Source organism: Bos indicus x Bos taurus, chromosome 7 (genome assembly GCF_003369695.1).
Source record: "Bos indicus x Bos taurus breed Angus x Brahman F1 hybrid chromosome 7, Bos_hybrid_MaternalHap_v2.0, whole genome shotgun sequence".
Taxonomy (NCBI): domain Eukaryota; kingdom Metazoa; phylum Chordata; class Mammalia; order Artiodactyla; family Bovidae; genus Bos; species Bos indicus x Bos taurus.
In genome coordinates this window covers 83,549,746-83,564,914 of record NC_040082.1, presented here as the reverse complement: position 1 = coordinate 83,564,914, position 15,169 = coordinate 83,549,746, and the positions used below count along the sequence as shown (strand labels likewise).

General features: G+C 43.6%; 1 protein-coding gene across 1 annotated transcript in view; it reads left to right on the top strand.

Annotated features, from left to right (window-relative positions):
• The window catches only part of MARCH3 (membrane associated ring-CH-type finger 3), a 156,398-nt gene that overhangs the window by 117,970 nt on the left and 23,259 nt on the right, over positions 1–15,169 (top strand). The window contains exon 3 of the mRNA XM_027547013.1: positions 159–363. Within this exon, the coding sequence (XP_027402814.1) occupies positions 159–363 (205 nt within the window). The remainder of the gene's footprint in view (positions 1–158; positions 364–15,169) is intronic.

Here is a 15,169-nt window from a genome sequence, read left to right as displayed (position 1 = left end):
CCCACTGCCGAATGCCAGTGTAGATCTCGGGTTTTAAAGCAGATGTATGTTCTGAGCAGCTGCTGTGGAGGAGGGTCCGAAGGCCCCAGAGCCGGAGGACCACGGCGTGGCGGTGGTTACCAGCCCGTGACCAGCAGGTGCCCCTCCTTCTCTTGCAGTCCCTTCAATGACCGGCCGATGTGCAGGATCTGCCACGAGGGCAGCAGTCAAGAGGACTTGCTCTCTCCGTGTGAATGTACAGGGACCTTGGGGACAATTCATCGGAGCTGCCTGGAACACTGGCTGTCGTCCTCAAACACCAGCTACTGTGAACTCTGCCACTTCAGGTTTGCAGTCGAGCGCAAACCCAGGCCGTTGGTGGAGGTCAGTAATTGGGGCACGTCTTGAAAACTTAGCTCTAATGAGCAAATGATGTCTGCTTTTATGCCCAGCTCACAGACCCTGTGCCGCTTCATTGAAGCATAGTAATAGCTGTGTGTGTGTGTGTGTGTGCGCGTGCGTGCCTGTGTGTATGTATGAGACAGGAGACACAGAGTCAGCACTCAGGAGCCAATGGCAGAAAGGTGACCTCTATGAAGTGAAGATGAGAGAGTAGAAGAAATCAGTGTGAGGAGATAGGGGACGTTTTAGAGACTTGATCTCCATTTTTCCATCCCTGTGACACGGAGCAAACAGATCAAACACTGTTCTCTTTGCACACCATTGCTCACCTTGAAGCAACAGATAAATGGGCATTTGGGTTGCCTAGTCTGAGAAATCTTTGTAGAAAAGTATAACTGCGTGTGTGCTCAGTTGCTTCAGTTGTATCCAACTCTTTGTGACCCTATGGACTGTAACCCGCCAGGCTCCTTGTACATAGGATTCTCCAGGCAAGAATACTGGAGTGGGGTGTAGTATAACGCACAAAGACCTACATTTTTGGGTTTGACTAGTTCTACACCTTACGTAAGTGACTTCACCTCTTGGAGTTACTATGAGGGATAAATGAATTAATATTTATAAAACACTTATAATATTAGGTATATATGCAAGAGTTTGAATTAAAAAAATCTCTCCTAGGAAATTACACACAAGCTTTTTTCAGCTAATAACCTAGTGTTGATATCTCTTTTCTTAAAAGTGATGCTGTCAACCCAGCCATTAAAATGGCAGGACATTATCTTTCCTATTTTAGGAGCCACTTGATTCTTCTTTAGACCCGGGTCCAGTCTTGTATTTTTGTTGTTCAGTTGCTAAATTGTGTCTGGTTCTTTGCCACCCCATGGACTGCAGCGCGCCAGGCTTCCCTGTCCTCCCCTGTCTCCCGGAGTTTGCTCAGATTCATGTCTGTTGAGTCAGTGATGCTATCTATCTCATCCTCTGCTGCCTCCTTTTACCTTCAATCTTTCTCCACATCAGGGTCTTTTCCACTGAGTTACCTCTTCACATCAGGTGGCCAAGGTATTGGAGCTTCAGCTTCAGCATCAGTCATTCCAGTGAATATTCAGGGTTGATTTCTTTTAGGATTGACTGGTTTGATCTTGTAGTCCAAGGGACTCTCAAGAGTCTTCTTCAGCACCACAATTCAAAAGCATCAATTCTTTGGTGCTCAGCCTTCTTTGTGGTCCAACTCTCACATCCATACATGACTACTGGACAAACTATAGCTTTGATTATACAGACCTTTGTCAGCCAAGTGATATCTCTGCTTTTTAATATGCTGTCTAGGTTCGTCACAGTTTTCCTTCCAAGGAGCAAGTGTCTTTGTATTAACTGGAGAAACTAGAAAAAGTTATTAGGTTATTTTTGCCTTCTCTCCTCCTCTTCAGCTGCCAGTCAATCAAAAATTGCATATTGGCAACAATAAATATTCTAATACACTTGAACCAGAGCTAGCTGGAAGAGGCCAAGACATTGTGCCTATAATCCAGTTGGGCTGATAACCTTATTTCAGCTGACTCAGTGGAACTTTGACACTAAACTAAAGCTAGAAATCAAGAAGCCCTTCTTGGAGGCTATTTAAAACAGCATGTTAGCATGCTGGCACTAAGGTTCTAGAGAGCTCTGCTTATACATTCTCTTGGTTCTGACCTTGAAAATCTAATCAGGACCTATAACTGGGGGCTGTTTTAGCTGTGACCTCCTTGCCAAACGGCACAAAATTTATTTGACTTGCCCCAATAAACGCAATACTCCTTTTTAAGATTCTAGATCAAGTGACCTCTTAATTTAGGTGTCTTGCTGCTTGACATCTACTTCCAGAAATTGATTTTTGTAGAGTGCCATGAGGATTTAGCTCACTACCACATTCTTTGGGATTTTCATTTCAGAACTTCTCTGCAGAGGAAGAAATATAATTAAATAATAAACAAAGGAGGCGAAGATTTTCAAGCCCAATGGCAAAAGTTAAAAAGAAGCCTATTTCTCCTTTCCAGAAACTTTGTGGAACCTCCCCAGCTTGATATTGCAGCTCTTTCTAGGGCAGCTGGCTTCTCAAAGAAAGAAAACCTTGCTTTGAAATGGGCTGTATCCAGTGGTCTTTTTTTTAAAGTGGTCTCTCCCCAGTAGAGAAGACTTTTTACTTGGCAAAAACCCCAGGATGTGTATGCATAATAGCTAACAAAGGCTGGGGTTGGGGGTGCATGCGTGTCAGATAACACACATGTGTCAGGTCATGCAGTGAACCCTTGCAGTCTCAGAGAGACACATGTACCCCCACACAGAGGTTTCCTCAGAGCCACGGGTGTCAGGCTGTAGATGGACTCCAGGATCTCAGGCCACTGTCATTAAACAAGGAAACAAGGCAAAAGACCTTGAGAATGTGTGAGGTGCTCTGCAAGATTTAGGGCCTCGCCTACAAAAACTTCACCCAAACGGTCACTGGTGGTGAAATTTTCATTGCACAAATGGAATGTGACGTTTTTCAGAGTTAATGATGATTGAACAAGTTGAAAGTGAAAGGCAGGCCTTCTCAAGCTGGGGGAGGCTGGCCATTTGATCTTCCGATGGCGAGATGAACTTGCTGTTTGACCACAAGCAATAAAAAGAAGTTGTCTTTGGTTTCTCAGCTGGAGGACAAATGAGAACCAGGTGCAGGCAGATTTTTAAACAAATGACATTACTAATTGACTTTTCTCCTCTTACCAAAGGGCAGGTTTATTCACAGTGAGCATTGCTTCTCAATATGTTTACTTCAAGATGAAAATGAATCTTTTCAGCAAATCAGCAAAACCTGCCTATTTGGGTTTAAGCATTAGGAGTATTGTTACTTTATTTATCATTTTCCCTCTTTAATTGCTTTAATCATTACTTTATTTACCAGTTGGTTCTGCCTTCTCATTAAAGCAAGAAAATTCCATAACATTTCATTTCAAAATCAATGTGATAGTAACAACTCCCATTGCTAGAGGAAGCGGTTTAAAAACCCATTTATAAATTTTATTTGGCAGCATCCAGACATTACATCAGTCGGAATTGCCTAACTCCGCAGACTCCCATTCTTTAGTAAACTTTCAGTCCTTCATCCACCGTAAGCCTTCATCTTCCTCAATCTCATTCTGAAGATCCTTCCTCTCCTCTTGTCTCTTACACTTTCTGTAGCCAGCAGCTAGATGTTCATTTTTAACAGATCAGGAACCCAAAGCTGTCTTGTACACAGGCTGCTACATAAAGTCTTTCTTCCCTCTCCTTGCAAAGAATGAGTTTCTACTCAAAATGGCCAAGTCAATAGACAGATTATTAATAGCATCTCCAAACTGGGCATCACTTCTCCACTTTCCACTGACCATCTGGGTGACATACCTGTTGCTCTGAGCTGCAGTGTGGAGGGTGAACTGCAGATTCTCCATGATCTCTTTGGTCTCCAAAAGGCTCAAATTCTTGTGCAAAAAAAATACATTCTACACTTGAAATGAGCCTATTGTAAGGTGAGTAAATTACATTGTGTTGGCCAAAATGTCCATTCCAGTTTTTCTATATGCTGTCACAGGAAAACCCAAATAAACTTTTTGGCCAACCCAGTGCTTCAGTAAGTTGCTGTGTGTATCTACTTACCTACCTACCTACATGGCGAGACTAATTCTTTTTTAGCCTTTTTAATTCATTTTCAGTTTTATACCCTAAATATTTTCTTGGTGCTAAGTAAGCTAGTATAATGAGGTAGTTTCAACCCAAGAGAGATGGTTGGGGTTATTCAATTATGGGTGGATTTCCTCTACAGTCCAGCTAGTGTAAATCTCCTAAAAGATCTGTGTCTACTTGGGCAAAGTTTGAAAGGAAAGCATTTGAACTGTCCATAGCAAAAAGGAAAACAGATATAACCCACATACATTTCATACCTACCCAGGCAGCACTTCTCTCAGGAAGGCTACGTATTTTTGTTGATGATGGAAAATGTGTCCACTGGCAATTTGTCAGATGAATTAGCCCCAAGAATATTGACCTGGTAGAATGCAGTAAATAGACATCCACTAACCATAAAAGGATTCACGGAATGACTAGCCTGGGTGGTTTTATGGTCTCCTCTCTACTCATTTTCAGTTTTCCTCATTTCTGTCTCTAAGATGAACTCTAATACCATTCTTTTATAAGGGTGAAATACAGCAAACCAATACAAATAGCACAATTTCTTCCCAAGACTGTGTGCCTTGACTTCCGCCTTTTGCCGTGATTGCATATCTGATTGAGCAGTTTGCCAAGGAAGTCCAGCTTACTATGTGCAGATAGCGTGCTTGCAACATCAGCTTCTAGGATGGGAATATCTGCCAATGGGCTTTCCTAAGACATATATCAGTAACACCTGCCCTTGCTCGGGAAACTCATGAAGTAATAGATCAGCTCAACAATGTCAAGATTAAAATGAAACAGCCAGGAAATGGTGGAAATCTGGAGGAAAGGCTTCCTAGGATCTGATCTGTCTCCAAACAGGAAAACATGGTGATTTTTCACAGAAGGAGTGATTAGGTTTCCGTATTCCTATTTCCCTTTACACAACCCCAGCTGATTGATAGGAATTGTATGAACAATTTAAAAGCTGTTCCCGGTGAGTCTGAGGTTGAGCTAAATTGAAACTGAGAGTGTTTTCACACATATCAGTTACTCAGAATAATGGAATATAAAGCTTGGGAGATGAGGATTAAAGACTTTTTTTTTCAAACTTTTCATTTATAATTTTTTAAGTCGCTGGAAGAAAATGGTTTTAAAGTGTGCCGAGGATCCAATGTCATCTTCAGCTATACAAAAGGGAGCAGAGTTGAACTGCTGTGAAGAAACGACTTTGTGCCTTGGCGCTTGGCTATTTAATAGATTTGAGACTTCACTGAAACCCTCCTACTATGTTCTGTCAGGCTTAGGAAAGGATGTTACTCACTTCATCGTAGTGGGTTTGGTTTCTTTTTTTTTTTTTTTTTTACTTTACTTTATATTGGAGTATAGTTGATCAACAATGTTGTGTTAGTTTCAGGAGCACAGCACAGTGATTCAATTATACATATACATGTACCTATTTTTTCAAGTTCTTTTCCCATGTAGGTTATTACAGGGTATTGAGTAGAGTTCCCTGTGCTATACAGTAGGTCCTCATTGGTTATGTTTTAAAATATAGCAGTCTGTACATAAGTATTCTGCTAGGTTAAAACGTGCTGGCATGCTGCGGTCCATGGGGTCGCAGAGTCAGACATGACCGAGCGATTGAACAACAACAAGGTTGAAATGTGAACTTTTGGTTTCAGAGTGTTCGTTTTCATCAGCAAACCCCTGTAGCCTTGGGATAATTAAGGAATGACACCAGAGAGTATAGAAACTGATGGAGGAAGCTTCCCAGGCATGAGGACCCCCTAACTTCCTCAAAGGAAGGTGGGCAACCTCCCCTCTTCATTCCAGCCAGTGAGCAAAGCACAGCCCAAGAGTAAGGTGGCTGGACCATCATCACAGTACGTGATAGGCTGTCACAAAGCCTCTGTTCATTAAACAGACAGATAAATAGAGAATCTTCCTCCCAACTACAAACTATATATCATATTTGGAGCCTGTGGTTGTACATCAAAGAAAATGACCCTTTGCCCTTCGGTTCAAGACAGACACAGTTGGACAAGGGCTTGTATAATATAAAAGCAGCACCACTGCTTTGAGCCACACAACAAATGTGATGATTCTGACAAATTCTGCCTGCCTTCTAGTCATCAGTCCTCAGTCAGGTGGCAGGAGCCCTGTTCCACTGGCAACCAGTGAGGAGATAGCGTGTGCTTCAGAGTTTGGCCAGGAGATGCTGACCAGAGTTAGAGGAGGGAGATGGAGTGGGGAGGGTCAGGCTGACTGGGAAGATCCAGGCCCAGCTGGCCTTTGTCAGGGATTTTGGAATTCAAGCTCTGGGGAATCAAAGTCTTCAGTATGGTCTGCGGGGGAAAAGATGGTCTTGCCCATGTGGTACATGAAGGCACAGGTTTGCCATGGGCCTCCCTGGTGGCTCAGATGGTAAAGAATCTGCCTGCAATGCAAGAGACCCAGGTTTGATCCCTTGGAGAAGGCCATGGAAGTCCAGTCCAGTATTCTTGCCTGGAAAACTCCATGGACAGAGGAGCCTGGCGGGCTACAGTCCATGGCCTCACAAAGAGTCGGACACAGAGTGACTAACACTCAGTCACTCACATGAGGTCAAAACCCCAGCAAGGAGCAAGGAAGGTCTCAGGTACCGCTCTCAGGCCTTGCTCTCCTCCTGTGTTCTGGAGGGACAAGGAAAAGCCACACACAGTGTCTGAGCGGTGGGATGGGGAATGGATTTATCTGAATCCACCTGGAGCTCCCACTTCCCTCCCTCCTATCCACCAGGCATGGGGCCTTAGCTTCCCCAGGGCTGATCAGGCCCTTCCTCTGCAGCCCCGTCTCCTGGAGGCAGCTCTTCCACCAGCTCCAGGCCAGGTTGAAGCTCCCAAAGCCAAGAGCAAAGGAAAGATTACATAACAGAAAGGGGGCTTGGTGAGGGACTTTTTTGTCTGTTTTTCAGAGAACACAACAAAAGCCCCTCGCACTGAGTGACATCTGTGCTGGTGACTTTTCCTAGCAGGGCTTAACACCCCGGCTGTGGCTGCTGTCGTAGAACCATGAGACAGACAGCTGGCCACCCACTACTTCAGTGAGAACCTGAACAAATCATTCCTCCTCTGAATGCGTCAGTCTTCTTACCAGTGAAACAGAGCAGAACTAGCCAATGGGTGACCTCATTCTTGCACAAAGGTGTGCTTTATTGAATAAACACTCTTTTTAAAAAATTGAATGCCTTCAGGTTGGACATGCATGCACTGTCTAGTTCCCGAGGGTCTTGCCTTCTGCTTACACCCACCCACTCCTCTTCACCCTCTGCAGCATGTGCCTGCTTTTTACATTTGAGATTCCAAAATTGCATGGCGTCCCCTACCTTTAAAACCTAACACTAGACAGTGTATTAAAAAGCAGAGACATCACTTTGCTGACAAAGGTCCATACAGTCAAAGCTATGGTCTTTCCAGTAGTCATGTATCGATGTGAGAGTTGGACCATAAAGAAGGCTGAGCACCAAAGAATGATGCTTTCAAACTGTGGTGTGGAGAAGACTCTTGAGAGTCCCTTGGCCTGAAAGGAGATCAAACCAGTCAATCCTAAAGGAAATCAACCCTGAGTACTCACTGGAAGGACTGATGCTGAAGCCGAAGCTCCAATACTCTGGCTACCTGATATGAAGAGCCGACTCATATCATAGGAAAAGATCCTGATGCTGGGAAAGATTGAGAGCGAAAGAAGAGAGTGGCAGGGGATGAGACGGTTGGATAGCATCACCAATTCAGTGGCCATGAACTTGGGCAAACTCCGGGAGATGGTAAGGAACAGGGAACCGTGGCCTGCTGCATCCATTGAATCGCAGAGTCAGACATGAGTTAGCAACTGAACAACAACCCCACCTTTAAAAGAATCTGCTAATGGTATGTGATTTCTTTCTACCAACATCTTTCTCCCAAGGTAGTACAGACTGAAATTAATGATCTCCTCCTATTGTCCCCACATTATGAGCGAGCTGAAATGGCTGGTTCAAAATCACACAATTAATGAACCGGTAAGAGACAGAGTGCTAGCACAGACACTGGTGAGAAGTACCGTGCGCTGCAGCTGCCTTAGTGTTGGCCAAGCGCTTCCTTGCCTGCCTTGTCACCAGCCTCCCCATCCTTTGTCCAGTAGTTGAGATGACCTGCCTGATGACTGAAGTCTAGAGATGCTTAATCCTACAGTTGTTTGGATTTGGATTTTTCCCTTGATTCTGGTGGCTAATTTAGCAGTTGCTTCGTTACTTAAAGCTTAGTTACAAAGAAGCTGTTTTAAGGTATCTATTAAATTCACAGCTTGCTTCATTAAAAATCACTTTATTTAAAAAGGCAAGCCAACTGAAGTGTTCACATGGCCATGCCAGATGGAAGGGAGCTAACTGCCTGGTGCCTGGGTGTTCAGCCCATCCACTGCTGGGAAAGGACTAATTTGGAGGGGAAATCCTGTTCCCTGCATAAAAAGAATTACAGGACTGATTTTAGCATTTTAACTTGTATTGATACTTTCAGTGACTTGGGTTGAAATACAAATTGGAAATCATGCTTTCGAAAGGACCTTTCTTAGACTTCCCTGGTGGCTCAGTGAATAAGAATCCACCTGCCAACGCAGGAGACACAGGTTCGGTCCCTAACCTGGGAAGATCCCACATGCCTCGGAACAGTTAAGCCCGTGTGCCACTACTATTGAGCCAGCAAAGTGCAGCCACTGAGCCCACGTGCTCCAGCTGCTGAAGCCCATGCACCCTAGAGCCCGCGCTCCACAGCAAGAGAAGCTGCCACAATGAGAAGCCCGAGCCCTGCAACAAAGAGTAGCCCCTGCTCACCACCACAAGAGAAAGCCCGTGCAAAGCAACAAAGATCCAGGGCAGCCAAAAACAAATCAATTAAAATTTTTAAATATAGATTTAAAGAGAGGACCTTTCTCCGTCCTAGTAGCTGTCTTTGACCTCTCCCCATCTGAGGGTCCCTGGAATAGAGGCACAGAGATGCAAAACACTAGGAGTTGTTCCACACAACTTTGTGATTTTAATTATTCTGTGTTATAACACATAGAGAGGAGGGCAAAAAGAATATATAAACAAGTGTGTATCCACCACCTAGAACTAACGAATGTCACCGTTTTGTGAGCGACACATCTTTTAAAGAACAGCCTCTTGAAGGGGGAGGGAGAAAATGTCTGTAGTCATCACCAACTTGGGCTTCTTTGATGGCTTAAATGGTAAAGAATCTGCCTGCAATGTGGGAGACCCGGATTTGATCCCAGGGTCAGAAAGATCTCCTGGAGGAAGGCATGGCAATCCATTGCAGTATTCTTGCCTGGGGAATTCCATGGACAGAGGAGCCTGGTGGGCTACAGTCACGGGTCGCAAAGAGTCGGACACAACTAAGCAACTAACGCACTTGTCACTAACTCATCCTCAGGTAGTATCAAAAACACAAGACTGAGCCAAGGTTCCCTGAAGCACATCTGGGCCAAGAACAAGTAAACAGAATACAGATAATCCTGAAAAATGCCAGCCCCTTTGCGCTCCCTCCAAATGTAAGAACAAATAATACAGTAGTGCTGGCCACCAAAGGGTCCACTTCTTTGAAAGGGAGACGGTTGGAAGCCATTATATGGGAGTCTGGGGGGCTGTGGGGGGTGGAGAGGAAAGTGTCCCCAGCTGGGCAGAGAGCTTTGTAAAAGTGTGATCAAGAAGCAGTGAAATGTCACTGCGTAACTACACCAAGTAATCATCTCTCCCCTAAGTCCTGCTGAAATAACAAGGCACAATTAGCCCACAGGAGTGGCCCTATGCAGGTGAAGGCACCAGGTTGAACTGAAGGGAGTCATAAATTGCATGAGCCCTGGTGCAAATTTCAGACACAGAGTTATCAGATATGCATAAAACTCCACACTGAGGGTATCTGCCTGCCCTCCTCTTGCCTTTTCAGTTTTAAGTGTCAACACCTGACACTTTTAACTCCAAAGAAAGAATACACATTTTGAAATACATAATGGTCTGAAATATTGTAAGCAGTACATGATTACAGTTAAATGCTGCCTAATGGACAATTATGTTCGAATGAGCCAAGTGGAGAAGTATCTTCCGTTAGGCAGTAGGAGCCCAGTGGTCATTTATTCACTGAATAACACCCTTCTTTGCCCATTTATGCTAAGATCTCCATTTTCTAGCATAGGCACAGATCTTGACATGATATTCCAATCCAGTGGCATTCATTAATTTCACTTTGAGTCCATCTGTTTTTATCCTTAAGATATTCACACCCCAGAGTTTTCTCTTCTTAAATTATTTAACCATTTCCTAGGCAAAGGAGAGAGATGTATGCTGTACATTTTACATTGCCATCTTATTTTAGTGTGTCTGGTATCCCTATAATAGAGATTATCCCATTTTATAGATAAAGAAGCTGAGATTCTGAGATGTAGTCCCTCATCAGAGATCTTAAAGACTTTCGGCCACAGGGGAGTAAGCAGAGAAGGTAGAAGAATTCCAGTTCCTCTGGCTCCAGAGTCCATGCATTCGCCACCATTCCTGGCTTCTTCCTTCCTGGCTCAAGAGGTCTTTCCACTTGCTCACTGACATGTTAACACACAAGCACACAGAGAACTGAGGGCTTCTTTACCAATAGCCAGAGTTTCTAAGGGACTATATGTACTTTAGAAAGGGAAGCATGAAAACAGTGATGACTAAAGCCCTGATGTGCCTCTTGACATTGACCCCATCTATTAAATACAGAGCTCTTAGTGAGGAGGGAGAGAGAAACAGGCAGAGCAGAGAGGATTTTTAGGGCAGTGAACCTATTCTGTATCATACCACAGTTGTGGCTATGTGTCATTATACATTTGTCCAAACCCACCGAATATTCACCAAGAGTGATGTACATTTATGCTGTTCACTGGAAGGACTGAGGCTGAGGCTGAACCTCCAGTACTTTGGCCACCTCATGCGAAGAGTTGACTCATTGGAAAAGACCCTGATGCTGGGAGGGACTGGGGGCAGGAGGAGAAGGGGACGACAGAGGATGAGATGGCTGGATGGCATCACCGACTCGATGCACATGAGTTTGAGTGAACTCCAGGAGTTGATGATGGACAGGGAGGCCTGGCATGCTGGGATTCATGGGGTCGCAAAGAGTTGGACACAACTGAGCGACTGAACTGGACTGAACTGAACGGAAACTATGAACTTTAGGTAACAATGTAGGTATATCGATTGTAACAAACGTAGCACTCTTGAGGTGCAGATGTTGATAGTGGGGGAGGCAGGGGATATATGGGGACTCTGTACTGTGCACTCAATTTCGCTGTGACTATAAAACCACCTCTAAAAAATGAAGTGTACTAAAAACACAACAATGAGCTGTGCCAGACTGTGTGCTGGGCAAGTGGAATGGCATTTCTTCTCTGTGCTTCTGATACTCTGGGCTTGTTGGAAAACAAAGCCCAGAGGTACGCCACCCTATTAGAAGCCAGAGAAGTCATTCTTCATTTCCAAGGGACTTTATATGCCCTGTCTCTCTCCCTTTTCATCTAGTTCCTCTTTCTCTGCATTTGTCTTCATTTCCATGAATCATAACGTCACTCACTTCTTCCGAGGTCTCTACTAGGAGAGATGTTATTAGAAAGCTTGGTGAACCCAAAATGTTTAAGAGCCTTTTCCCTTCTTTCAGGAGCAGGTTGTGAAGGTTAATTGGTTATAATATGGTTGTACACCTCACGTGTGAGGTGAATTTCTTTAGACACTGTCATCTACATAACTCAGATTGGTGAAACTGATTTTGCAACTCATGAAGGAAAACACTGGTCTTTCTCTTGAATTATTTATATAATTGCCTCTGTTCTTTGCTTCCGTTTCTTGACAGGTGCAGCAAATTTGGGGAAAGATAAGAAAAATCCTGTCAGGTCTTGTGGCTTTGTGTTCCTCCTCCATTGTTCACTAAATGTATATTCCTGTGCAGCACCTCAGAGCTGCCTGCCTTCATTCATAAAGAAAGAGGAACCCTGTGAGATTGCCTGGGATAAAATTGTTTTCTTTGCAGTCCATTATTACAAAGCTAGAGGGATAGGTTTATGCTGTGATGGATATATGAGAGCAAAGTTATATTTGTGTGTGTCTAACATGAAAGAGAAAGAAAAACACTTGAAAGCTTTTAGTTTAGAACACTGAAAAACAGGCTTAATTCTTAGCTATGCCCCTTATTAAAATGTGTAAAAGATCTGTTTGTAAAGACTGAGGTCAGATTAAAAGAAGAAAATGAAATATTTTATAATCATTGTTTTATCATCACTTCATCTCCAGCAATGCTATTAGAGACAGAAAGTTGGCATAAATGGTGAAGTTCAGAATCTTTTAGGGCTCTGAGGAAAAATGGCTAATGTAGTATATGAAATGCTGCTGGCAGGTAGGAACTGCAGGAAAGTTGTAAAATAGAACTTATAGGCATTAAGGACTTACATCTGTGTAGAATCAATAAAAGCAGAAATCAGGAGATGAAGAGAAAATATTCACCATCCAAAAGAAATTTATGCAACCTCTCCTAACACTTTGCTTACTTCCAAAGGCTAGCTCTTTGCATTAATGCTGGTAGATGATGGGAGGAAAGGGATGAGAGATGAAAGTAATAAAATGGCTCTAATATTTTTCTAAACACTGGCTCATCTGCTTAAAAGCTATGACTTTAATGTTGAAACCCAGAAGTCATTCGTTCATCAAAATATATACACATTTTCAGCTGTTTGTAAGACGTACCTGACAGATAAATATATCTGAAGAATAACCCTATTAGATGAAGTTGTGGCAAGGTGGAAAGAAATACCTGCAAATCAGAATTCATGCAAGAGAAGGGATTCTTTAGGGAAATCTACAAGCCACTTCAGAATATTTTTACCAAGGGTGTTTTTCAGTCTCAGATTTTTAGAACACTTATTCAGATACAATTCATATACCATGTAGTTCCCAGAAATTTTAGAACATGTTCATCACCTGAAAAAGAAACATCACACACTTCAGCCTGAACTCTGCAGTCCTCATAGCCCTACCTTCACACCGCACCCCCCGCCAGCCCTAGGCAACCAAGAATCTATTTTGTGTCTCTGTGGATCCATCTGCCTGTTCTGGACATTTCCTATAAATGGAACCCTGCAGTTGAGACTGGCTTCCTTCAGGCAGCATAAGGTTTGTAAGGTCCAGCGTCAGAATTTATAGAAAACATATCTTCAGCTTCCTTGCTATCATTTTTCACTCTTTCTGCACATTCTATTCACCTGAATATTCTGCCTCCTTTCCTACTTGCTGTCATTTACTGAGTCTTTGCCCTATGCCCCTGTTCTACCCTGTACCACTTTCCTGTTCAACTGTTTGTATACACAAACTTTTTTTTTTTTTTGGCTGTACTGGATCTTCACTGTGGCACACAAGTTCAGCAGTTGCATTGTGCAGGCTTAACTGACCCACAGCATATGGGGTCCAACCTGCATCCCCTGCTTTGGAAGGTGGATTCTTAATCACTGGACTACCAGAAACATCCCCAACCTTCTCCATTTTCGAAAGGAAGAAAGTGGCACAGAGATGTGGATGGTTTACTCCCCTCTTAAAGTTTTACCTTTTCCCTATCACAGTTTATGTGATGAAACCCTGTTCACTTTTATTGAGAAGAAATAATTATGCATTGATTTTATGTTGCCTGAAATTTTGCCATCTTTGTCCAGTAAAATTCTTTTTTTTTTTCCCTTAAGCCTTTTAATTTAGATGTTTTCATGAATCTGCTGCCCTACAACCACACAATTTATTTTTTAAATATCACAGTTTGTGCCCTAGGTTGGTTTTTGTCTTAAATCCAGGTCTAAGGAGATATGGATAATCCATATGGATTCTCAGAAGGTAATCAACATCCTACTGCCCATATTCTGAAATTTATCAAAGCTCAGAAAGCTGGACCAGACCAAAGAGTGTCTTGAGACAGTTTAGGAAAATGCTCTGGAACAGCACTGCTTCCCCTCAGTCATGTTTGAAAATAGGATCAAGGCTTGAATTCTCTCCCCTGAAATGCACAGACACCCAGTGTTCACATAAAGTCACAAAGGGGTCAGATTTTCTGAAGCCCTGCACCCAGGGTCAAACATCCTTGACCTACACAAACAGTAACGTTGGCTGCAAGGGAACATGTAGACTGTCCAAAAGTGTCTCTTGCACCCTTAAAAGGGAAACTTCTCATTGCTTCACTGCAAATTCCTTCTTCTGTGAGGAGGCCACATTATAATTCTGCAGATATCCACAACAGTGGATATGATTTGCTAGTGTTAAGGGGACAGCTGCTGATTCAGTTCTGCCCACATAGAGCCCTGGGCTGGTTATTAACTTGGGTTCTCCTGTGGTTCGCTTGGTTCTGCCACAAGGACACATGTCTCAGGGTCACTCAAGCTAGAAATGTCCCCTGGTTGGGGTCGAGCTTTCCCGCAGACAGCAGTTGTGTCCTTCCGGCTGGTCTCCTGCTTGGCCTTCTGTAAACGCCAGTCCCTGACGTCATGACCCCTGACATCCAGTTGCCACAACTCTTTAAGAACGTCTTCCTTGAAAGCAACCCTGGGAGATTTGTAGCAAAATGGTCTACAAACACTGAACATAATCAAAACAACTCATGCCAAAAAAGGAAACTAGCCCCTCCCCTCATGTAACACCGTGCTGTATTTTTACTTGGTGGTCTGATATTCTGGGACCCATTCCCAATGAAGTATATCTGAAAAGTCCAACGTGTGTGTGCTCAGTCATGTGCGACTCTCTGCGACCCCATGGACTGTAGCCCACCAGGTTCCTCTTGTCCATGGTATTTTTCAGGCAAGAATACTGGAGTGGGTTGCCATGCCCTCCTCCAGGGGATCTTCCCTACCCAGGGATGAAACCCAAGTCTCCCACATGTCTCCTGCATTGGCAGGTGGGTTCTTTACCACTGCACTGCCTGGAAAGCCCCCTGAAGAATCCAAGGGAGCCAGAAAAACAGGTGACTGGGGTGGCCTGGACAGAAAGAGGGAGACTTTTTCATTTGGATGTGAGGAGGCTAAGGAAGAGCATGTCTGAAATCTTACAAATCATGAAAAACTTAGATAACATGGGCATGGT